At 32.7% G+C, this 27002-nt stretch overlaps 1 protein-coding gene across 1 annotated transcript in view; it reads right to left on the reverse strand.

The window, feature by feature from the left end:
• The window catches only part of LOC139482596 (protocadherin Fat 4-like), a 40655-nt gene that overhangs the window by 12687 nt on the left and 966 nt on the right, over positions 1-27002 (reverse strand). The window contains exons 2-18 of the mRNA XM_071266511.1: positions 26005-26233; positions 25465-25655; positions 24001-24231; positions 21119-21351; positions 19235-19421; positions 17691-18241; positions 16753-16849; positions 15739-15983; positions 14109-14220; positions 10973-11215; positions 8581-8720; positions 8063-8159; positions 7395-7535; positions 4986-5741; positions 4384-4687; positions 2970-3085; positions 44-2086 (exon numbers count right to left, since the gene is read on the reverse strand). Of these exons, the coding sequence (XP_071122612.1) occupies positions 44-2086; positions 2970-3085; positions 4384-4687; positions 4986-5741; positions 7395-7535; positions 8063-8159; positions 8581-8720; positions 10973-11215; positions 14109-14220; positions 15739-15983; positions 16753-16849; positions 17691-18241; positions 19235-19421; positions 21119-21351; positions 24001-24231; positions 25465-25655; positions 26005-26233 (5916 nt within the window). The remainder of the gene's footprint in view (positions 1-43; positions 2087-2969; positions 3086-4383; positions 4688-4985; positions 5742-7394; positions 7536-8062; positions 8160-8580; positions 8721-10972; positions 11216-14108; positions 14221-15738; positions 15984-16752; positions 16850-17690; positions 18242-19234; positions 19422-21118; positions 21352-24000; positions 24232-25464; positions 25656-26004; positions 26234-27002) is intronic.

Here is a 27002-nt window from a genome sequence, read left to right on the forward strand (position 1 = left end):
CTTGCACAATATATACAGTTAACAATTCTAAAACAGAACATACCTGATATTGTTATAAAAACATTTACGGCTGTTGTTAATACAGGAATGCCTGAATCAGATACCGTTAAAACCAAACTATACGAAGACGTTGTTTCCCTGTCTAAAGCGTTCATTAAGCTTAGTTCTCCAGTTGTGTTGTTCAAACTAAAGGCATTACCAGTATTCCCGCTTAAAATAATGTAACTGAGTTGGTTATTTATCAAATTTGGATCATCATCCTCGTCTGAACAGTTAAGTTGAACAAGAATTGTCGAGATGACACTGTCCTCTGCAATTCCGTGTGTTATAGTATTTGAAGAACATATTGGTGTTACATCGTTCACATCTTCTACGATGATAATTAAGCTATACGTGGTTGTAAAGCTCGATGGTGTTTTACCACTGTCAACAGCCAACACATCAATAATGTACTCCTTTGTCGTTTCGCGATCTAGTATACCCGTCAGTTTGATAGACCCAGATGAGCTTTCGATTGCAAACTGTGTTGTTGATGCGTTAATACTGTATTGAATTATACCGTCATCGCCTCTATCATCGTCTGTTGCTAACAAAGTCAATAAAGTTGATCCAACAGTAGTGTTTTCTGGAACGGACACGTTTGAATCATTTTCTGAAAACACAGGAGAATATTCGTTATATGCGACAACAACCACTTCAACTGTACCAGTACTGCTCAGACCACGGGTATCTTCGGCTTGCACAATAAGTGAAAGACTCGTTGAATTTTCATAATCGAGACTTGAGTTAAGCTCTAGTAATCCTGTTGTTAAATTAAGAGTAAATATGGTAAACATATTTCCTGAAATTATGGTATACGTTACATTATCATTATCTGAATCAGTTGCATTCAAGGTAACAACCGATGACCCAATGGACGAATTCTCTGATAATGAAACAATGTAAAGGCTCGTTAAAAACATCGGTGGCTTTTCGTTTTCGTCAAGTATTGTTATTTCAATAGTTACCGATGTTGACCGGGAGGAGTTTACCGTTCCTGAATCTATAGTAATAACAACAATGGAATAACTTGGATTAATTTCCTTGTCAAGTGCTGACTTCACCTTTACTTCGCCAGTTACGTAGTCAATATCAAATGCAGAGTTAGTACTGTTAAAATAGTAGTAAACTAAATCAGCTGAATCTGAATCAGTTGCTGATATATTCTGCACAACAGTTCCGATCGAAGTTGCTTCTGAAATGCTAAATTGATATGTTGTTGACGAAAACACGGGGTCATGCTCGTTGACATCTGTTACAGCAAGATTTACTGTTACTGTTGTTGATCTCTGTATTGTTCCACCATCAGTGACGTTAATAACGAGAATATGATTTTCTGTGTTCTCGAAATCTAAGCCGGAAGTTGTTGATACAGATGAATTTGAATCAATTGTAAACGATCCAGACCCTGCAACGGTGTTGACACTCGTGATTGTATATGAAAGATTTCCGTTGTCACTACTGTCCGCATCTGTACAAGTCAAAGTGACAAAGGTCGTTCCAATTGCGGCATCTTCCGCTAGAACAGTTGTATACAAAGATGGATAACATTCTGGATTGTTATCATTAACATCGTTCACAGTTATCATGACGCTAGTAGTTTCATTACGTGCCGGACTACCTTTATCGGTAGCCGTGATATTAACTTCATATGATGTCGTTGTTTCATAATCTAAATTGTCCTTTAGATAAAGTGTTCCAGTTTCAGAATCAACGTAGAATTTGGTATGCATGCAGGAAAAATAAACGTCACCAGCTATGCTACTATCGCCGTCAGTTGTAAAAACGGTTAAAACTGGTGTACCAATGTCTATGTCTTCGTCAATAGATGATGAAAACGTATCATTAAAAACTGGGTCAAATTCGTTTACATTTGTAACAGAAACTGTTATAAAAGCCGTCGCTGACAAAGATTGACTGTCTCCCGCTCTGTCAACAGCTCTTACAACAAGCGAATAAGAGGTTGTAATTTCATAATCAAGCTGTTTTGTTGTTACCAGTTCCCCAGAAGTGACATTCATTTGAAAGTCGTTTGTTGGATCGCCATCTGAAAAAAAAAATGTACAGTAGAAGTATATATTGAACTACAAATGCATTTGATATTGTGCTCTGGAAGAAAAGCTGTTAAATGTGTGTTGTATAACTTTCATTTATACACAATCGTAGTTTTCTTTTGTTTCTAGAAAAATATGCATATACTGTTAAATAAATAAAACAACACTTATGTCGACTAATAAAATGGATGATTGCACATTGCATTCCAGTTTAAGGGCATACGATACAGTTTTGATTCCGTATTTACAGTTTGATGAAAATTTCCATATAGGCTATTTTTTGCCTGATTAAATCAAATATGTAATAAAAAATATACCTTCATGTGCTACTTTTTGAGTTAAATGAGGTAGAAATTTTGTATATTTGCTCAAAATTCGGATTTGTGGCCGTATTTTATCTTTCGAAAGAATGACATAACTTTTTTGTTTTAAAAGATAAACATAAATTGTTTTTTGTTAAATAATTTGTAATTTCTGTACGTGATAAGTATCCTAAAAATTTATGCTTTTTTTATTCAGAAATAACTCATATTTATCAAATGGTCATGAATTGAGAAAAAAACCGTTATTTTTTGCTGTATATTTATCAATATTAAAAAAAAATGCACTATTTACAGTTTTACAAAATTTGGTCCACATAATCTCACAACAAAATGTCGTTTTCAAAAATAGGGGTCCATGCACTCGTTTTCAAATTTAATCAGTTTGATTGATAAAAATCAGTCGAAAAATACATCTTTTCCCGATATGTCACAGTTTGACGTCGCGAAAATTACATTTTACGTTAGCAACGTCATTACCTCCCCTGTAACTGTATCGTATGCCCTTAAGCTTGAACATAAATTAATAAAACAACAGATTTCAATTAAAGCAAACCTATGATGCTAAAAGATATATTTCCATTCCCATCAGTAAGTATGTCGTCAGCATCAGTGCCTACTACTATCAGTATAACACTAGCAGCAGCTACGTCATCTTCAGACACAGTTCCCCTAAAAAAGATTGAAAATACTATGTAAAGATACAAAATTCTCATCACAGTGTGAATAATGGTTACAAAAGTTAAATGAAATGGTAAAAAAACCCACAAAGCATGAAGTTAAGTTGCCAAATGAACAACCCATAAGATATCGAGAATAAAGAGAGCATTAATATAAATATCCAAAACTAAAGGAAAAATATATAAAAGATAATTTTACAATCAAACTTTATAGGTCGAAGGATGACATACAATACCATGACAAAGAGCAAAATGAAGATTAATAAATACTCCAAAGAAAAGCTTGATTGATCAACACAAACCCTATTAGAAATCCGAGATAGAATAGGTGCGTCAGCGGGGTAAGTAGTTCATGCTTTACAAATGGAACCTAACGTTTTGCTGATGGCATATAAAATGTAACATACATATATAGCTACTAACTGTATTGTGAGGTAACATCTTTAAAAACATTGTGAGGAACTGAATGTAAAAAAGATGGCGGCGATAAAAACATAGCAATAACACAAAAACTATTTCTTTTCACTTTGCGTTCATCGTTGATTTAAACACAAAACATTATTTTGAATGATAATCAGATATTTTTGTAGTATTTTAACAGGTATCAAACTTTATTCAGTAAATATTTTTGCCTTTACTAAAAAATATAATAATGCGCCAAGAAGTGGAATAAAAGGCTATGGACAGAGGACAGGCCAACCAGAAAAGGTGATTGCTGTTATAAACTACTCAAAGTGTTGGAAAATTATAAACAACTAAAATAAAATTTTTAAAGATTGCTACAAATGAAGCATTCATTGCAATTTGTTAATTTTCATTGTTGTACTAGTACACACGCAGGATTCCGTGAATGAAATAAAGTACCTGCGTCTGATTTAAAACACTAATTTTTATACATATTTTTTTTTTTGTAATTTGATAAAATCATGCTGCTTATAAGGTGCACAGTTTTATATGCAAATCTCTCCTGATCCCGGTCGTGATTTTCGAACAAAACTATAGTGGTGGTACTCCAGAACGTGGAGGGCAGAATAAAGAGGAACTACAACCGGAAACTACATTTGACTTAAAATATTGGTATCGGTGTCGGATTCGACCCGGAACTGGTTAATTATTGGTAATAATAATTATGTGGAAAACAAAAGCGCTTGGAATGGTGTAAATCAACATCATTGTCCTATATCAGTTAAAAATTAATTTGAATTATTACATTGTCGTTTATATGTTATGCAGGCTAACAAATTGGACCTCGTTATTTTTGTATTAGATGCATGACGAAAGTACTTGTACCTGTATGAAATTGGATTGAGGATTGGTGCATTATCGTTGACATCTGTCACTGTGATTGATACAGTTGTAAAGTTGTTATTTATACTATCTGACACTGATACGTTTATTGTATGACTATCAACAATCTCCCGGTCCAGCTCTTTTGTAAGAAGAATATCACCAGTTGAAGAATCAATACTGAAGTACGATACCGATGACGTAATAGTATACGTTAATACATCAGTTGTATCGGTATCTGTGGCTGTTACTGTAACAATGGTTGAACCAATGGTAGAATTTTCAGCTACGACTATAGTGTATTCCACTGAAATAGAAAGTTCATATCGTTCACATAGCTGATGAACTTTAAGGATGCAATCTGTTGAAGTAATATATAATATTATTGATTTATGTCAGTGTTAATGATATACTTCAGTATATTGTATTTTTTTTTGTGTGAAGGTGAACTTTTTTCTTTAATGATTACACTGGTGAAATAATTTATAAAATTTGTATTGTGTTTTTTCTGACTCTTAGCTACTAATACTAGTCTAGTAGTCGTCGAAGAATTCGAATACATTTAAATTTGTTTAAAGAAGTAGGGGTGTAAACAAATATATAACCTGATGTGAATTCTGGTGCTTCCTCATTGACATCGGTTATAGTAATTGTTCCTGTTATATTGACCAGGTTTGTCCCATCCGAAACCTGTATGACAAGATTATAAGATGTAATATCAGACTCAAAGTTTAATGCCGTCTTCAGCAACATATCATTTGAAGAGAGTTCAAAAACGCTTGTTTTACCAGATACTATTGTATATGTGAGTGACGCATGAATTGTTGAATCAATGTCTGAGCAGTTAAATGTCTGTAGAATTGAAGCTGGTGCAGTCGACTCTGCTATTTCTGAACTGAACGTCATAAAAGTACAAATGGGAATGTTATCATTAACATCAATTATTGACACATTTACTGTTGTAGAAGCTGAATAAGTCCCAACTTGCTCTTTTGCTTGCACAACTAGGAAATAATAGTCAGTTGTTTCGCGGTCTAAGTTTCCGTTTAAGGTTATCTGGCCTGTAGAAGAATCAATTGTAAACTTGCTATCCAAATCTCCAGATATGATTGTGTAGAATAGATTTCCAAATGTCGAATTTGAATGGTCAGGATCTGTAGCGGTTACTGTTTCTACAACAGTACCAATAGCGGTATTTTCTATAACAGATGTATTATATATTTCATTAAAGGTCGGTCCTCCGTCATTGACATCAGTGATGGTTATGTCAATTGAAACTGTCGCAGATAGAGGTGGAGTGCCGCCATCCACTACCAATACTTCTAAAGCATATGCAGTAACTGACTCATAATTAAGAGAACCTGGAAAGATACCAAATGATATATTATACATAAGATCAATGTGTTTATGACACGATGTGACTTTTTCTTTGACATTTCAATATATCTTTTACATGTGTGAATTATGTACTCCATTTAACTATATCTAATATCAAAACATTTCATAGATTCAATATGAAGATATCTTCATCCAACCAACTTCAACAAAATTAAAAAAAATAAAAAATTTCTCTTTGAATACCTTGTTATTTGAATTCGCATAGCAATGTTAAATCCAAGATTAATGACAAGCGAGTCTAAACTTTATTTTTAAATGCTTAGGCTGTCTGTTAATGGTAAAGTTCCATTGACCTCTTCTGAAAATTACCCAATTAATGTGTATTTGTTTGTTTTCAAATGACAGTCTGATTTCATTATTCAATACCCCAAAACGGTTTTGTATAAACTGCTTGTCCTTGAGGTTCCTGACTTTGGATACATAAACATTTTGACAAACTAGTTGTTAATAATATACTATTATTGTTCAAATCTTTCGTCAGCCAATTCAAGGGATAAAAAAGATTCGCCTATTTCAAACTAAATGTGTTTTTTTTTTTAAGGTTTTCCCTACTTTTAAAGGAGCATCGATAGCCAATTGTTCCAAGAAGTCAAACCACTGTATTACTAGCTTGTTAACACCGAGCTTGTGAGTTCGAATTCCGCACGTGGCCGGTGTCCCGAATTTATTCTCAATTGACTAGGATTGTCAGCTTTCCTGCCGAAGGTCGGTGGTTCTTTCCGAGCACTCTAACTTCCTCAATAAAAAAAACGCTGAGTGCCTCGGACTAACACTGGTAAGAGGGCTGAATATGACATTAATCATCAATCAATCAATCAATTCTGCCTTTTAATTCTGTATTGACTTACCTTACCTTTGCAAAAAATGTACGGTTCCTTATTTTATATGGCATTGCTGTATGAAATCTACTCAAAACACAAGATACCGATATCAGTAAATGACAACTTAATTTCATATAAGACTAAATACTCAAACTGGTTTTCAGTACTTGTAAACATGCACTCATTGGTATGATTTTGTTTGAATGTCATTCCGAAGAGGAGCTCGACTTATATTTATTCTACATTTCGAAAATAATATTTCTTTCACAGTGTAGGTTCGACTTATTTCACTAAAGTGGTGAATACCACATGTAGATATAATATTATGGTTAAAAATTGTCATACAGCGTCATTACATTGGAAAAAAAATTAATATCAAAATGAAAAAATTTGAAAATGTTTAATAAAACCTTTTTTGTTATGAAAAATATCAGAAAAAAATCTTATATATCTTCATGGAATTTGGTGTTAATTTTAGATATTTCAAAGTATCTGTGAAATCCCCTACCACACTTCCGTTCATACTTAGGATTGATACGTGATCATTTGTGAAAGTCATAAATGTTGTGTAGACATGATTTTTTGTTTTGTTAAAGGGTTCTTGTCTCACTGGTATTTACATACATAACCATTCATTAGTTCGTATAATATGTTTCACAATTTTGGAGATGGTTTGAAGACAACATTGTCCTTGTAAAACGGATAGCTGTCATCTCCTTGCGCTTTCAAGAATTGTCGATCAAATTTTGTGTCACATTTTCATGCGAAACTAATGTCAACTAAACATAATTATACCTATCAAATTAAGAGATACCGTTCCTGATTCCATTATTGAAAACACCGATCCAGGTGATTGTGTTAAGGTGAAAGTTAAATCTGCATTTGCACCAGAATCATCATCAGAACAGGATAAATCGTTAATAATCGTTGATGGAACTAAAAATCAAACATACATTTACTATTAAAGAGTCTATCCAATTGAAGCATGATAAATATATTCATGTATTCAATTTTTACGTGTTTATAATGTTGGGTTATTATTTATTAATCGATTACGTGTCGATCTGAATTATAATGTAAAGTATTATTTGAAACTTGACTCATATCTGAGAAGTACCGTGAAGTAATCCATAAATACAAGACCTACTCTGAAATATTTTGACAAAATGATATTCCAGTAATAAATATCATTCAAAATACTATACAGATTCAAATTGAACGAGTACTTTTTTCTCTCAGTTAAGCACATTGTAGTCTCGAAAGAATAGTATAAAACAAGACAAGCATCGTTTTTATGTTATTTAAGAACAATACAATTGGAAAATATATTAGAATTAAGGTTTTATAAATTTATAAGCCACTGTTTTTATATTAAAATATTCCAATTAGACTGGATATGATTGAAATACTATGCTTCATTGTAAACTTTCCATTTATTAATCAATCAAACTACTATTTTTTACTTGTGTCTTCTGCCAATGATTTCACGTAGAGAGAATGCAGACATGAAGGTGCATTATCATTTACATCTGTAACTGACACAGTAACAGTTCCAGTGCCCTAAAAAGTAAGCATTACCCAAAATAAAACTAATAAATGTTTAGTAAATAAATGTAAAACATACTTTACAATTTTTTTTAAACATAAACATACTCTCGTTCGTTACATAATGCTCTGAGAGCATTCGTTGAATGACATAATATTGCACATGATTCATAAGTATTACTTGCCTAGGATTTTTTTATCCGCTCATTAGATCATTATTTAAAAAGATACCATATAAATACAGGCAACAGTAGTATACCGATATTCCAATGTCATACAACGATTGAGAGAAAACAAAACCGGGTTAAACTCAAATAATATAAATGAACTGGGAGATTAAATTTCTTTAATTTTACAAATAAACGAAAAAATATACCAGATAACAAATTTAAAATAAGTTTTCATGTATGTATCTAGAAGAAAAGTTTTCCCTTACCTTTAGACCACCGCCATCTTCAGCAACAATAGTTATTTCATAATACTTTGGAGTTAAAGTGTCGTAATTCAATGACTGTGATAATTTTATCTCTCCAGAACTTGTATCTATTGAAAACTTGTCACTTCCGCTGTTGCTTACTGTTAAAACGATACTTTAATTATTAGTCTGCAATCCTCTATCAGAATCGATAAAAATCAAGAATTTAATATACATATGTATATATATCCTTTTTATTTTAAAAGTAAATCTAGAAGCCAGGTTTGAGAGATAGTTGTGTCGTAAAACAGAATTCTCAAAAGGGGTTAATAAATATTGATCAACTTCCTCAAGTCGGAAAGCAATAAACTCAATATGCGAGGCTATAGATGTCGGTCATTGCATTCTCAGAATGAAAGAATCATGGTAAGAATCTCATTTATATACCTATATGGAGTTATTTTCTTTCAGAACGACAGGTCATTCTTTTTTCAGAATCAACCCGGACGATACCATGTTTCAATGATATATGCTTCAAGGCATAAAATAATGACCTATGTGAGGTCATTATTTTCCTTGATAAACATGCAATCTATGATTTACTTCAAAACTTTATTCCTCTAATAGTTTTTTGTTGCCGATTTGGAAATTTATTTTTTAAAGTTCAATCGATGAAAGGTGTAAAAGAAACCGTCATTGTAGTCCCGTATTTTAATTTTAGAAACAAATAACGTGAAGTTTTGTTAATTTATCGCTACAATAAAGAAACATTATCATATATGTCAGATGAATTTTAATGTAGACTTTCATAAAATAAATCCAGATTTAACATATTCGTGTGTAAGATTTTGAAAATCTTATTGAGTCAAACTGAAACGGTTGACTGATTTTTGGTTGCTTGCTTAACGTCCAGTGGCAAATATTTCATGCAATTTCAGAACGATACACACTGAATAGGAAATCATACTGTGACCTACATGTATTTATATTCGTCTTCGTGTCAGTTCTTAACTTTTTAAAATTTACGTATACCTTTTACTTTATCAAATGATCAACTAATAAGATAATCTTTTATGCTATTGAATAACATTAACGTAACTCACGAAAGGGTCAGGTGCGGAGGATATATAATTATATCCAGATTATCTTTTAATAAAATGTATTGCTATTCAAAAGACAATCTCATTCGATTCAAATAAAATTGTTAAAAAAAATAACCACTTTTCCGCGATAGAAATAACATAACAAATAGAAAAAAAACATACCCCTCCCCCTTTTCCATAAGCTACATTTGTATGTGGTACAATAAATTACTTACAATTACAATGTGTCTTGTATTTGTCATACACCGTTATCGCATGGTAACAATACATTTGTGTCTTACTTCATGCAGTTACAGTAATATTTTTATTGTGTATGGATAATAATTTTTAAAAGGTTTATATCTAAATTATTTAGTGAGTTTTATTTCACATTCTAAATGAGCCGCAGGGCGTATTTAAAACCTGAACGCATTAGAAAGGAATATCCCACTTTAGTGTTGTCGGTAAAATAGGATACTAAATTTTACAAAACTTTATAAAATTAATATTTGTTGACGGTATATAAGTCAGATAATGCATATTTTAAGGTTTTTCTTGTCGTAGAACACACCTCGGGATGTCAGGATTGTTCAAAGAAAGACCTCCCTCCGGTCGGTCTTTCGTTTGATCAATCCTGACACCCCTCGGTGTGTTCTTCGACAAGAAAAACCTTAAAATATGCATTATCTATAACAGAAATCACATCTCTCAAAAATATGTAAACTGGTATCAAAGGAATTTCGTCAGAACTTCTTTATATACCATGTAGAAGAAGAAGAACAAATATTTGAAAAAGACTGTCAAAGAGACAACATGTGCTCACACAGGTTGTTTTGGAGGAAGAGTATTGTATTTATGTTGTATATATGCTGTTTAATTTTGATCTTTATATACAGTTAAAAGCCTGAAATTATTAAAAGAGAGACAAAACTAATCAAAAGAGACATTCACTCTCACAAGTTGAAAATAAACTGACAACGCCATTGCTTAAAAAGGAAAAGAAAAACATTTGACAAATAATAGCACACACAACATAAGATAGAAAGAAAACGAAAGACTGAGCAACACAAAACCTCGACGATATGTTTGTTAATATTAAGGAATATCTGGAATCCGGGCTTTTTTATGCCTCATCTATCAAGTTTGCAAGCTGGTAGATTCTAGCTTACATAAAACAATTTGTTACAATAATCGTTACAGGATTAGTGAGGTTATAGGAAAAAATCTACATAGTGAAGTTAAGTTTTTAAGAAATTTTGAATGGAGTTTTTTTATTCATCCTTTTATTATATAATATTGTTTACTGCAATAAGTAGAGTATTGTTTACTACCTGCTGTTATCGTATATGACGTAATATCATGTGGAGAATAATCAATATCCGTTGCTGTGAATGTTGTTATGGAACTACCAACCGCCATATTTTCTGCAACAGTTTCAGTTACAGTGGTGAAGCTTGGTGTGTACTCATTAACTGCTGTTATGCTAACAGTCACACCAACAATTGTGGAATGAAGACCATCGCTGACCGTAACATCATATGCATACGACTGTTCTGTACTGTCATAATTAACAGCTAGAAATGTATATGGTTCGAAATGTAATTGTTTAACCTCTGACAAACATCGATGTAACAATATTATATCAATTGAGAAATGTTTACAGTTATACAAATATGCTATTAATTATACTAAAATAACAATACATAGTAGTAATATTCAAGATATACTGCTGATGAGTTAACTTAAAGGCCTCGGTATCGAGCTAACAAATGCAGATTTGGTAAACTTATCGATCCTTTAAAGGGGCATTAGCCGCCAAATTCATGGTCACCGATTTGACTCAAATTCTCATATTTTATTTATAATAATGTAAAACATTTTTTCAAACTATCAAAAGTATAAAATAAACAATTTACAGGACATGGTCTCAATAGGATGTAGCTTCATTTCGCGTGAATTTTAGCCAAGACGCCATCTAATTGACTATCGAGTTGACCTTATATGACCATATAAGCGATGTTAACATAACATGGATATAAATAGTGCAATTGGATTTTTATAGGTCTGTTAAATTTTGTATTATAGATTAAAAATATATGTTTATCGTCGTTTTTACTTTTATGAGAATGATTTTGTGTTGATCGAATCAGTTAATCAAATTATTTACCTTTGTTTCACTTTCAATGTCAAATTCATAAATCGAAAATAAACCGACAACGCCAAGGCTAAACATCAAAAAGACAAACGGACAAACATTTGTACACACAATATAAAAAACTAAAGAATAAGCAACACGAACTCTAGGTGCTCAAGAAGGGTAAGCAGATCCTGCTCCACATGTGGCACCCGTCGTGTTGCTTATGTAATAACAAATCCGGTAAATTGTCTAATTCGGTAGGTCACATTCATGAAAGGGAAGGGGATTGTAGTTACGACATGAGGAACCTATCCGATATCATTTGTGAAACGGTTATGCCATAACGGTCAACCAACTCATAATGGCGTCCGTAAAATTTACGAAGGGATGATTTCAACTTCACCAATTGGAACTCTTGGTTTAATAGCTTCCTTGTGAGCAGCAACCTTCTATGAAGAAAATCATGATAGGAAATTCTGGCACGGGAATATCGTATCAATTGGGAGATATATAGCCCGTATGCAGGTGCTGCTGGAATGTTGCTACTTAGAAATCAAAAGTTCACAATTGGAAAGCTGAAATCATCCCTTTTGTCGTAAAGTTTCGTTTTCAACCGACCCTCATTGCCAATTTCTAGATGATGTAAGTCAAGATATGAGGTCGACTTAACTTTATCTGTCGTATCCTATATCTCTAGTTTAGTGGGATAGATGCGTTCAACATAGTCACCAAATTTTGAATTATTCAGTGAAAGAACGTTATCTATATAGCGGAAAGTAGAGTTAAAGGATTTCGCTAACTTCTTATCTTTCTTCCTACGAAGTTCCTGTATGAAGTCAGCCTCATAATAATAAAGAAACAAGTCGGCAAGAAGAGGGACGCAATTGGTTCCCATTGGAATGCCGACAGTCTGTTGAAAAACACGTCCTCCGAACGTAACAAATATGTTGTTAATCAAGGAATAAAACATCTTGATAATGTCAGTTTCAGAGAATTTTTTGTTTCAATCAGAGTGATCCTTTACAAAATAGGATTTATCCCTCCCTAAGACAAGATACTTGTATCTACGTTGGCCATTCCTTTTAATGAAACAAGGCAATACCAACTCTTTCAATTTGTCTTTTAGTTTGGAACATGGAATACTTGTGTAAAGTGTAGAAAAGTCAAATGTTTAAATACTATTGCAAGATGAAAGAGAGTTAGATTGTATGTACTCTAAAAGATCTTTGGAATTTTTAAGTATCCACATCTGATTCAATCCACCGCTAGAATAGACAGTTTCACAATAACGTTGAAGCCCGTCTTTGATTGCTGATAAAATAGATGTTAATAATTTAGAAAGAGGTTTCTTGGAGCACTTGGAAGACCAAGCAATATTTTCCGTTGTTTTGTAAGGACACTTATGTAGTTTAGGTATCCAATACAGGGATGGAAGATCTAGTTCATCCTCTTTGGTTAAAATTCCAAAGGAACATAGAACAGACCTATGATTATCTAAGATTTCCTCTTTGGTAAGTGTCGTGAGGGTATATGTTGAGTTTCCAAGTGAATTGTCAATACCTAACTCGTTTATCAAGCAGTTAATGTAATGAGTTTTACACACAAAAGCGATGTTATTTGGGTCTTTATCTGCGAGGAACATCATATTTGTCATGGAGGTAGGATAAGTGTTTTGCAACATTTAGGTCTTTAAAGATTGACGTAGCATGGGCATTGATAGACCCAATCAGTTTCTTAATTATGATTTGTATCAACGACCTCAATGCCTTAATCCATTCGGAAAGAGTGTCTATGTCTTCCTTTTTGCACTTAACCCACTGTCTGGCATAATTCTCGACTGAATCCATTAAAGTTTTGAAGTTGTATTTCCAATTGATGGATTTAGGCTCACGATATTTCGGACCTTTCGATAACACATTTCGCTGAGAATTGTTTTTGACAATGTTGGGGTCACCGGTAATAACGTGGCCAGTCGGATTATATGTGAATTGGGAACTAGCACAAGTGCAATCAGGAGGTTTAGACTTGAAGTCATCGATATTGAGATCCTGCAAAACGTGTTTGTAATTGAAAATTTTAGTACAGACTGATCTTTGAAATAATGAGGTATTTTCGATTGAACTAATTTATGGTAAAGGATATTGCCCAAGTTGACGCCATCAAGACCTTTGGAAAATGCAATGCGGACTGGTTTGAAAAGTCTGTGACTTGCAATATCCGAAATTATATCTATAAGTTTGTCCGATTGTTTTCTCCTTGGCAATTATACCACATCTCCTTTTTATACATTCAACAAATATGATAGGACAAATAGAATATAAGCAACTTACAATCTGCAAGAGTAACTTGTCCCGATGTTGCAACAACAGAAAATTTTGTCTCTGTTGTACTATATGATAAACTTCCGACTCCGTCTTGGTCATTACAAGACAAAGTTGTAACCTACAATATATAAGTAAATAATTCTTATAATAAGTTTCCCGAGTATCATACGCAAACTAGTAATATGCTACACGTGCGTACGTAGCTTTCGTTGTAGTCGCATGTATATCTTATGTTTTGTTGTTGCTTAAAACAATCAGAACTATATCAGAATGCGAAACACTTTGGAGTCGAACATCAAACAGATTTTGTATAATATCAAACATTTTTCTGGGCATATGAATTATAAATGTATACAACTGAATGTTTTTGTTGTTCTTTAACGTTTTTAGCATACATTACTGGTGAGAACTTTACTTAATGGTATGATTTTGCATTATATACATTAATACAAATTATTTACACTCCAGACGTATTTTTTAGTTTCAATTTGTATTTTTTAAGGCGGATAATATTTGGTTATAATTATACTCGTCAAGAACCAAGACAAATCGAACACTAAGTGACGACATCTTAAAAACAATATATAAACTATTACACATCCTTACAAATATATCGATACATACATTTAAAAGATGGAGCTTTTTTATCTATTATTTTTGTTAAATAAAAAAAAAAAATACAGAAAAAAGTTTACTTGTTAATACAATATTTCATATTTGTTTGACTTCCTCTCTTGCCTACTTGTTTTTTAACCTCACTGACATGATTAAATTTGAAAATTGTACAAAATTAATGGTACTTTATTCAAATGATTTGCACCACGTGACTTTGTCCCTTTTAATCAACTTACTTCCCTTAGCTTTAAGATTAGAAATATAATTCATTTCAGATTTGCGGATAATCCAGGCCTTTTCCGTCATGTATCTAAAACTAATGTATCTCTAAAAACTTTCTTTAGCGGATATTTTCAAAAAATGTTGTGTAATTCTAAGGGAAAATGCTTAAAATTTGACTTTTACGAAATGGGAAGGTTGAAATCATCATGTTTTTAAAAGAATATGGCCGAAAAAATTTAAAAGGAGGTAAAGTTAAGTGTTATTTAACTATAAAATTCAACCTACAAGGTGTTTCCCTATATGCGAACAAATCATGAACAATATCTTCGTTCATATGTATTTCTGTTTTGAATATTGCTATTTTACGATTTTCCGTCATTTTATTTGATCTTATATAGCAATTATACTATCATGGTTACGCTTCCGATTTTTAAACTAAAAAGGCCGAAAGATTTCAGAGTAGACAATGTCCATTTGTACACGGACAGAAGCCTGAAAACATGTTCAAGGCACCTATATGCGAACAAATTGTTCATTCGACAGACATAGGTATTGGCATATTGGCATTTTTAATTAAGGGGCTTATATAATCCTATTGTAATGGCTTCCGTCATGATAAGGCAAAATGGCCGTTATGCAAATTAGCAAATTACCCCAAATTTTGCCATATGAAAATCTTACTGAAATTTGGATTTTATAAGTCTATATCGTATATAAGAAAAATGTTCCAACACTTTTACACGTTTCTGTGAAATCAGAATGTATATTTTCTAATCTAATATTTTTAATAATAAGTTACCGTATCGCCAACGGAAGCTGTCTCTAGAATTGTTATTACTGACAATGTTGTGCATGTTGGTTCATTGTCATTTTCGTCCGATACGGTTACAGAAACTGTACAGGTAGCAGACTTTTCCGGAGTGCCGCCATCTTTAGCCTTAATGTGAAGAACATACGATGTTGTTGTTTCATAGTCTAGTGTCTTTATAAGAGTAAGTTTCCCGTCTGTTTCGTCAATTCGGAAGGAGTTATCAGTGTTTCCAGCTACAACAGCAAGTATATTGTATATTAAAATTGTTTATTTTTTTAACAGTGTAAAGAAATGTAAAATAACTTTAAACTTGCATAAGAAATAATGAACAGAATAGGAATTAAAAGAAGGTACGATTGATACGTCCGTCAATGAATAAGTCAGAATTATCATTTTATATAGATTTATTGAATTACAAAAATCAGTGTGTAAAATATTCATTAAATTAGTATATCAGTCTGTGAATTCTTTCTCGGAGTTTCGAAGGGCCTTTTGAGTTGTATCATGGTTGGTGTCTTAATGACATATCTCAAATCTGTCTTTATTTACATATTCAATATGTCCTAGTTTTTACAATTCTAGTCCAACAACTCTTAATCAACTCAGTATTTGTGCTTTGTTAAACCATCCTTATGTTAAAGTGAGACGTCCTTGAAGGAACACATGGTCAGGAAAAAATTAATGATGCTCTTAAGATAATTACTTGAACAACATCTTACACCTTAAAAAAATAAATCCTGTAGTGTTATTTGAAAAAATAGCAATGAAACAAAAAAAAGAAGATACTAAGTTGTTTTAATTCTAAAAAAAAACAGAACAAGGCACAATGTTAAATTACTCATACCTTTAATCTTTTAAATATGACATAGAAAACAATCAAAATGGTAGCTCCCTTAGATTGACCATTTTAAGGATTCCTCATTCTCCGCCTGACTATTTTTTTTGCCTATGAAACTGTCATAAATGCAACGGCCAAACACTAAAGAATGAAAAAAAACTTACAGACAATTGAGTACTGTATATCTCCATCTTCGCTGTAATCATTATCTGTGGCTGACAAAATCGTAACTGTATATCCAACTAGCGCTGACTCAGGAACCTGTAAAATAAAGTCATAAGTTATATTCAATTACCAGGTACCGAATGAGCGTTATGAAAAATATCGTGTTCAGGGTCATTATAAAATATTTGACGAATCAAAAACGCACTTGACAAGTTTTAAGGGAGAATTATATGTCAAATTCATGTTCACCGATTTGACTCAAATTCTAGTATTTGATTTATAACTATGTAAACATTCATCTGATTTAAAAAAAAAAAGTTAAAATAAACAACATAGCGGGCATGGGCTCGATAATAAGTAGCTTTGTTTCGTGTGTATTTTAGTCTAGACGCCATCTAATTAACTGTCGATTTGACCCCTGAACACCTCCGATTGTCATGAAAGCGATATATAATACATAAATATAGATATAAATAGATACCAGACTCGTGCATTTGGATATTTCTAGGTCTGTTTATTTTCATGCTATAGATTAAAAATATATGTTAATGGTCGTTTCTGTATTAGAATGATTTTTTTGTGGATCGAATCAGTCAATATATTTGATTTACCTTAAATTATTTCACGTTCAATATTGACATTCTTTTCATTTAAATAATTGAACACGCGCAATGCATGCGGTATCAATCTCTAGCTAAGAGGTTATTGAAGATAACATGAATACGGATTCAAACTATTTCACTTTCATTTTTGATTGAACAAACAAATCATATTTCATATTTTTCATATATCTCGTAACTATAGTGCCCCTTTAATTTCAAACCAACAAGTTATTCTAATATTATCGATTGAAGGTAAAAATAATGTTTAAATATTTCTAAAAACAACTTGTCACATGTTTTCATTGCAAATGTAGTAACTTTTAAAGTATACAAACCGTCTGACTGATGGTAGTTGTAAGAAACGTTGGTGCATGCTCATTTGAAGATGATACAGATACGGTAAGATATGTCGTCCCTGTTAGTTCTGGCGTTCCACCATCTGTTACTGTAATTTGTAAAGTGTACGTATTTGACGCTGATGTTGGAGTATCAAGGTCAATTACTGATTTCAACTTTAGTTTATTGGCATCAAACTCAAAGAACCCACCTATATCTCCACTCACAATGTTAAACGTATTTGATGTCGACGAGTCTTCATCTGTTATGGTAAATTCTTTGATAGTTGTTCCAATCGCTGCAACTTCTGATATACTTGCTGTAAAACTGGTTGCGGAAAAAGCTGGGGCATTGTCATTAAAATCAACCAATTCGACGCGTACAGTTCTATCTGTAGATTTTATAGTTGAACCGCCATCTTTAGCCTTCACAACAATATCATAATAGCTAATGCCATCCGAATTTTCATAATCAAATGCGTCTATAGTTGAAAGTGCACCAGTCACAGAATCAAGTCGGAACAGACCACTTGTAGATCCACCTCCCGAACCTTAAAGTAATACTCACACAAACATTAAAAGGCAAATAAAATACAAAGTATACACATAGAGCTTTGATATTGTTAAAAAATTAAACCCATTACAAATGAAAAATATATAAAAGAAATCAAGGGGAAGGGGTAAATGGAAAATATTTGTAAGAACACATCATCCGTGATCGAAAGGACATGCAGATAAAAATTTTGGGATATTGCAAATGTGTCACTAGGAACACTATTCACTGCACCATACATACGATACCAATTTTGCTGCACAAGATGCGCATTTCGACAATAAGTGTCTATACAATTATGTTCGAGGCCTATATGGGTTCTTTACACGACCTACGATTTGATATCTTAATTAAGTGGTTTTATGCATATCATTCCAGTAGGTATACTTTATAAACCTTAAAAGCCTCACTAAAATGTTACTCTAACGATCTGATTAAATTAATGACAGTAATTAAAAAAAATGTCAACGCATAGTACGATATTCAACGAAGATTCTTCACCATTGAAAATTCCAAATCGACACAAGAAAACCTTCTGCTGTTGTCTGTTCTATGGTCGGGTTGTTGTCTCTTTGGCACATTCCCCATTTCCATTCTCAATTTTATGATAGAGTAAGTAACAGTAAAAATAACCAGTATTAGACATTTAACGTCAACATTTCATTCGAGATAGAAAAAGGTAAAACTTTAACGCTGCTACAGCCAGTATAAAAATGATAAGATAATTCATAAGTGTTTCTCGTTTCTCGTTTTTTATATAGATTAGACCGTTGGTTTCACCGTTTGAATGGTTTTACACTAGTAATTTTTGGAGCCCTTTATAGCTTGCTGTTCGGTGTGAGCCAAGGCTCCGTGTTGAAACCCGTACCTTGACCTATAATGGTTTACTTTTATAAATTGTTACTTGGATGGAGAGTTGTCTCATTGGCACACATACCACATCTTCCTATATCTATATACTATAAATATATTTATTGGTCAAATTATTTACTTGTTGAAATAGTGCCAAGTTCATAAGTCACCTCCCCGTCTATATCATCATCGTTATCAGTTGCTACTATGGTAACAACTGTTGTACCTACTGCTGCATTTTCAGATAAACTGAAGGGTGTTGTGGCATCTATCCAAGGAGGGGTAAATGTGCTCCATACAGGCGGAAATTCGTTAACATTAGTCACCTGGAATCAAAAGATAAACTCTTTTCTTTCATTTTTTTTTAAAACAAATCTATGGTGGCCGGATGCGGCCATTTCGCATTTTCGCGTTTTCTTCTTTCACTTTCACGCGAAATCGAGAAATCGGGAAATCGAGAAATTGAGAAATCGAGAAATTGAGAAAGCGAAAACGCAAATTCGGGAAATCGAGAAAGCGAAAACGCGAAATCGAGAAAGCGAAAACTTAAAAAAAAAATTAACTTACTATCCGTCTACTTCTTTTAGAAACATTTTACAAAATAGTGCAAATATGCACAGTACACACATAGACATACTAAGTTCATTAACTAATTAATGTGTTAATACAAAAATTAGAAGATAATCTTATAATTTTGATTCACAATTTTAAAAATGAACAGACCAGACATTTACTCATGTACTCGCATGACAGAGAACAATAAAGATGTGGTAGGATTGCCAATTAAACAACTGTCCACCAGAGACAAAACGACGTAAAAGTTAAAAACTATAGGTCAGTGTACAGTCTTCAACTATGAGCAAAAACCAAATATAATTTTTAAAATGTTTTTTTTCTCCCTACTACTTATTAATGTTTGCAACTTCCTAAGATTAATTAATGCATTATGTTATGTATTGTTCTAGTTTCAGCATCCAAATGAGCAACAGCTAGAGCGTCTAGACGTCTAACTTAATGATACTATAGCTGTACATGTATATGTGAATTGACTTTTTGTCGGTTAAATGTTAAACGGTATTAGTATGGAAATACAAACAAAACTTTTGTTAACATATTGTTAGGTTTTGATTTTTGTCATTTGTCTGAAGCAGCACGACTGCGATATTAAACGTGCTATAATAATTATCATTGAAGTTAAATCTTTGATAGTCCCGGTAAAAATTATTAACTACTTTTCCAGACACTTGGTTGTTATTTTTATTGTTGAGTTACTGTCTCTTGGATAGTACCACCACATCTACTATTTCTAAATTTAATGATACTTTTTTTTAAACGAATTTCCAAAAACAACTGCTAGCTGCAGTAAAAAAGTTAAACAAAAACACCGATCTCAAAGACAAATTTAAAAGGTAATATCAATAAAAACTAACAGAATCAAACATTACCAATCGACGAAACAAGTAAAAAAAAAGTCATTTAATTAATACAAGCATTTTCCCAGAGATTGGTAGGTAAAACCCTGTTTTTATAGCTAGCTCAAACTCCAGTTTGTATCACCGTTATTTATACATGCAGTTCCGTTTTAAAGACACAATTAAACAGGCATTATATGTTAATATGACAAAAATTGGGATCCACTTGCCCTTTTCACAAAAAATCTTAATTGTAAAATTAATAATCTTACTATAAAAATATTTAGTTAAATTGTTAAGGAATATTTTAGACTTACGATAAATTTTACACGTACGATTTTTTGTAAAAAGGGCTACAGCATGCAAACATATGAAACCATGCATTACAGACATACAACACAAATCACTAAAAATTCCTTGAACATACAAATTATTCTAACAAAGACGCCATCAAAACATGTAAACGATTTGATTAACCTTTTAATGATTGTACATGCAGTATTATAAAACGAAAATTAATGAATAGTTTTTGGTATAATTGAAGTCAAGAAAAACAACTAATTTCCTTCGCCAATAACCTATCAGGTCACTTAAAAATGTATTTAACTTACAGAAATTTTAACAGTTGTAGTGGCTGTATTTGCAGGTGATCCTTGATCCGTTGCCTTGATAATCAAAGTAAACGATTTTTCCGCCTCATAGTCTACAGCAGTAGCTGTAGTAACTATGTCATTTCCAGATATACTGAATTTCGAAGCCGTGTCACCACTTGCGATGTTGAAAGTGATATCTGCGTTTATGTCAATGTCGCTATCAGATGCCGAAACAGCTGCTACACTTGTTCCTGTTAGATATATAACCTCTTTTACATATATACCGCAAAAAAAATGCAATAAAAGAATGCGTTCACATTTTTATATAATTACATTAAATGTATGTTTCACTATAATACGTTATTCTGATTGGCTAACTGTACATCACGTGTTATTCCTTAAGCAGTTGTATCACACAATAAAACTTTTCATTCATGATGACACGAGGTCCCACAATAAAGTGCACAGGTAAATGAAATAAAAACTTGATAAAAGGCGTGTTTTCAGGATCCTATAGGTAAAAATGTAATTATAAGTATTGAATGCTTTTTTTTATAACTTTATAGGGTTGTAAAAGCGTTGACCGTGCGCACATTTTTAGTATGAAGCGCTTCCGCGCTTCATACAAAATGTACTTCGGTCAACGCTTTTACATCCCAATAAATTTACAAAAAAGAGCATTCAATTCTTAATTAATGAAAATGGTTGGCACAAACGTACGGATGATTTTAAGAGTTATTTCCCTTAATTTATGTCTGCCTCCTTAAACCGACATCTATAACCATACAATTAATTTGGGATGATAATGCTCTCATATCACTACACAACTTCTGTCGAAATTTTTTTTAAATTGAAACTTTCAGATTTGAAAAAAAGTTAATAACATTTATAATTATTCTGTAGACATGACGTTTTGGTTATCAAACGAATTCTTACAAAATGAAAGAGACAATCTAATTAATTCAATCCTTGGTTCAAGCAAAATGTGATCGCCACGTGATTTCATTACATGTAAATTTCTGAAAAAACAGCATTAAATTCTGGCCAAGATCGGTAATTCATTTTCCATCTGTTCAGCTATACACATGGAAAAAAGTATTGCAACACCAAATTGAAATTCAAATTAAAAAAATAGTCTTTATTGCTTTGTGATATAATTTGTTGAACCAGAACTAGTTAAACATTATTTAAATATCAACCGAGTTTAATCAATAAATATTGACTCGATAAGTTCTTATCTGCACATGCAGCTACTGTACTCGTAAACAATAAAACAGATGTTTTATCCTCATTGTTTTCAACACTTTAAATCACCAAGTTTATAAAGTTATGTGATTGGCACCTTGTAATTGATCATCCAAAACTCATAACTGCAGCAAGATCGCAGTTAATCAGTATCAGAGAAGCAGGTATGTCGCTGTGACAATTGCACGTAGTGTTGGTCATCACCATTCCACAAGTCGTTTTGAGAATAAAAATCAGTCAACAAACGATGTTAAAGACCTTCCGAGATCAAGAAGACCCCTTATAACATCTGCTAGGGAAAATCAAGCATAATAAAGGTTGGTCAGATGGAAACCCATTGCAAACAATACAATCCTAAAAAGAGAGTGATGACCATACAGGAGCCTTTTAAACAAGAACTGTTCGAGATCAGCTCATCGCTACTGGTTATCGTGCGATAAGACCATTTCGGGGACCTTTGCCTACGAACAGACACACAGTTGTCCGTATCCAATATAGTGCAGAGCTCACCAAAGTTGGAAATTAGCATCGTGGAGGAAGATTCATTGTTCCAATGGAATTCGGTTTATCTTCCTTGGCCCGATCGTAGCCCGAATGTGAACCATATCGAGCATATATGGGACACTATTAGGCGTACAGTGCACGAAAGGACACCCCAGTTCAAACACGTCATGAAATAAACAATACCCTTCATCAGGAATGGTTGCTGTTACCTAAGCAACAAATTAGTCGACTTATGGCAGGAATCTGAAGACGTTAAGATGCGATTATCCGTTTGAATGGAGGCTGCGCATAAAGTACTAATTCTTTGGCGTATAACGACCAACCATGATGTGAACAATCATCTAAAGATTAATTTTGAAATATCTGACATTGTAAAGTTCGACTACAGTAAAAGTTGTAAAATGCATTTTTTTGTACAAAAAAACCACTTCATTTTGTACAACAAAAAAAAACACTTCATTTTGTTATAAAAATTTTGGTTAGATAAATCATTTTTTTTCATACATTTTTTGTTCGTTTTAATGCCAATGTTATCATTAACTACGTTTCAATATTATTTTACAAATATTTTATCATATTCCATCCAAGATAAGAGGCTGATTTTTCAAGTTTTAAAAAATCAGGGTGTTGCAATACTTTTTTCCATGTGTATATATTTAAAAAGAAAAAGAAGAATATTTCCACGGGACACCGATTATCCCCCCACTTGCACATAGCATTATAAAAAGGACATTACACAAGAACTGTAAAAGTGACGCTATTAAAATTGTAACTTGGTGTGAGTTTTGACGTAATAAGCATTGTGAATACGTTTCATAACATTTCGTTGAGTCACAAAAGTTAGAGAACGGAAACAAAAAAATCTGTTATGTTTCCATTTGAAAAGGGGAATAGCTCTGACTAGAAAGGAAACAGTGGCGCCATCCTTTAAACTTGAAATGTGTTTGTCTCAGTAAGCAGTGTGTATAAGTTTCATAACATTTGGTCGAGGAAACTTACATTATGTTAAAGAACGGAAACCAATTACGAGACGTACGGACGTTCAGACAGACAATGATAACACTTTAAATTGTGGATTGCAGTGATAGTTTACGACATCAAATTATACGTACAACTTGCAGTATGACAACTCGATTATCTATGGTACGTACCACTTATAGCATTTTCTGTAACAGTTCCAAAATAATACGACGAACCAAATACAGGAGTGTTATCATTAATGTCATTAATAGTTATAGTGAGACTTGCTGTTGCTGTATGCAAACCATCAGATACTGAAAGTAACAAGTCCGTGTATGTTGCCGTGACTTCTCGGTCAAATACAGATCTTGTCGTTATCGCCCCTGTTGACGAATCTATATTGAAATAATCTGCATCTGTCCCTAAAAGTAGATGTGATTGTATATATTGTCAATGTTAGTTCTGGCCAATTTTAAAATATGGCCTTTTCAACAAACAAAAACCGTTTTTATGTGTAAAATTTTCAATTTGTAAATAAATGCTGGGTTATTAGAACATTCTTGTTCAGCTGAAAATGATATACTTATTTGTCATGTATTATAAAATTGAGAAAGGAAATGGGGAATGTGTCAAAGCGAGAACAACCCTACCATAGAGCAGACAACAGCCGAAGGCCATCAATGGGTCTTCAATGTAGCGAGAAACTCCCGCACCCGTAGGCGTCCTTCTGCTCCTTAAAAAATATGTATACTAGTACAGTGATAATGGACGTCATACTAAACTCCGAATTATACACAAGAAACTAAAATTAAAAATCATACAAGACTAAAAAAGGCCAGAGGCTCCTGACTTGGGACAGGCGCAAAATTGCGGTGGGGTTAAACATGTTTATGAGATCTCAACCCTCCCCCTATACCTCTAGCCATTTTTGTGTACCTTCGGAAGCCAGTACATAGTTGGGACTTTCATTGTATTTGGTTCTGCTTGTAAATAAGTAGCTAAAAGTTTGTGTTTGTTGCTTGATGACACTCATTTAAGAATATTTAATCATTGATCATTAAGTGCTTTGTAGTTATAATAACCGGAAAGGCTAAATTCATTGATTAACTCACGTGCAGTCTCGAGTGATCGTCAATCATCCGTGTCTACACTTCGCTTTAATTTGCAGACGCTTTATTTCATATGAGCAACCAACAACTTACAAATCTGCACGTTTGAATCTCCAGCTTCATACATTTTTGTACATGTACATTTTCACTTCTTTGGGAATGAGTAAATGCTGTTTGACTTAAGGACTTGAATACTAGGGAGTCACAGGAGAAAACGCCGTTATCTGGGACAGTTAATTTTTTTTAAATATAATACATTTCTTTCAAATGGATAACTTCAAAATCATATTTAAAAAAAAAAATTAAGACAGGGACGTAGTACGTTTTTTAAAGCATACGATGCAACCAAAAACATGAATTAAAAATAAATTTAACTGTTGACGCTTATATAGTTTCTACTTAAAATAACACTCCTTCTTGAAAACCTTAAATAGGTACATTGTATTCTGCACCTACTCTTAGCTTGTCATTCAAATTTATGGACAAGTAAAAGAAACACGAGTAATTTGTGAAGTAGAATTATTGATTGCTATATTTCCATCTTACCAGATAGACTATACGATAGTATGTCAGAAGGATCGGTATCGCTGGCACTGATACTGATAGAAACTGTTGATCCTATTGCCCTTCCTTCGTCAACACTTCCGGAAGCACCGGAAACTACTGGTGCTGCCTCGTTTACATCCAGAATATGGATAGTGAGCGTTGCTGTTGCAGTTGCTGATCCATCGTTTACCCTTGTGAAACAGACACATATTAAAAGTAATGTTGTACTATTGAGGTATAAATAAAAACAAATGCAGCTTATTAGCAAATATTTAAGTGGAGTTTGCAAACAAAACAAATCGTTTGATTCAGTGATATATATTACTATTATTTATACCCCAAAAAATTAAAGAAATGCACATAGTAAAACTTTATGCTTAAGTAAAAAAGAACATGTCGCACGTTTCAACTTTAAGTAAGTACCCTCTGACAGTTTGTGTAAAATATTTTGCATATAGATTAAAAAGCTTTCAAAGATACACGGTGTACATTAAAGAGAATTATGCCATATGAACAAGGAAAATTAAACATTAAACGTACTTAAATGTAAGCGTATACACATTTGGGTCCGTTTCAAAATCTCGAACATTCTTGATTGTCAATATTTGACCGGTAAGGTCAAAGTTTGTATTTTTAGGATTTTGTTTGTAGGTTAAACTATCGCCAACGTCTGCGTCAGTAGCTTCTACTTGATAAATTGATGTTGATGCAGCAATATTTTCATTGATGCTAATACTATGAGGTAAGTTTGTCCAAATTGGGTCTGCCGCTGAAAGTTAATATACAAATAACTGAATGAAAAATATAGATTTTGCATTTGTGGGGTAGGAAAGATTTATTTTATTGCATCTTTCCTGGTGGCTTAGTTGACCCCTTCCTAGGCCAAGTTATTGTATTCTGTATTATTTTATTATCGTTTTATGTTTTGCATTCATTATTATCATGTCTCTGTTATTATCTTGTTGGAAAATGTATATGTATACAGTATATTATATATTGTTTATTTTTGTACAAGAAACATTTTTACTCTGAATAAGTAAAAATATTGCAATCCAACTTCTTGTTTCTCTTTTCATTTATGCATTGCCCAAATGGTCCAATAAATGTTAAATACATGAGATACTCGCCGATTCATTCAAGTGAAAGGTAAACCTCTCGTTGTTTGTTTGGGTTGAAGGAGGAAAGCATAAAGGCAAGTTATCTTAATAACTTATTTTATGCAAACGACGAAAACTATAATTCATTTCTTTTTGATTATTTTCATAATCCTTTGGGGAACCCCTGCATTACGCTCTTTTGACTGGATGCCTATTGGTTAGTTTCTTCACTATGTATCTTATTACACTTTCTTGCTTATCTACAGATCGATAGTTTTGTAAACAAGATTTTTATTTTGAGATTTTATAAACTTTCCCACCCTCCTTCCCCTTTTCAACACCTTTAGCTTTTTATTTAAGATATTGGTTAGATGTTCATATATATTTTTGGTCGATTACAAATGTTTTTCGGTAATAACGCCAGTTTATTAAGTTTGTTGG

Source organism: Mytilus edulis, chromosome 1, assembly GCF_963676685.1.
Source record: "Mytilus edulis chromosome 1, xbMytEdul2.2, whole genome shotgun sequence".
NCBI lineage: Eukaryota > Metazoa > Mollusca > Bivalvia > Mytilida > Mytilidae > Mytilus > Mytilus edulis.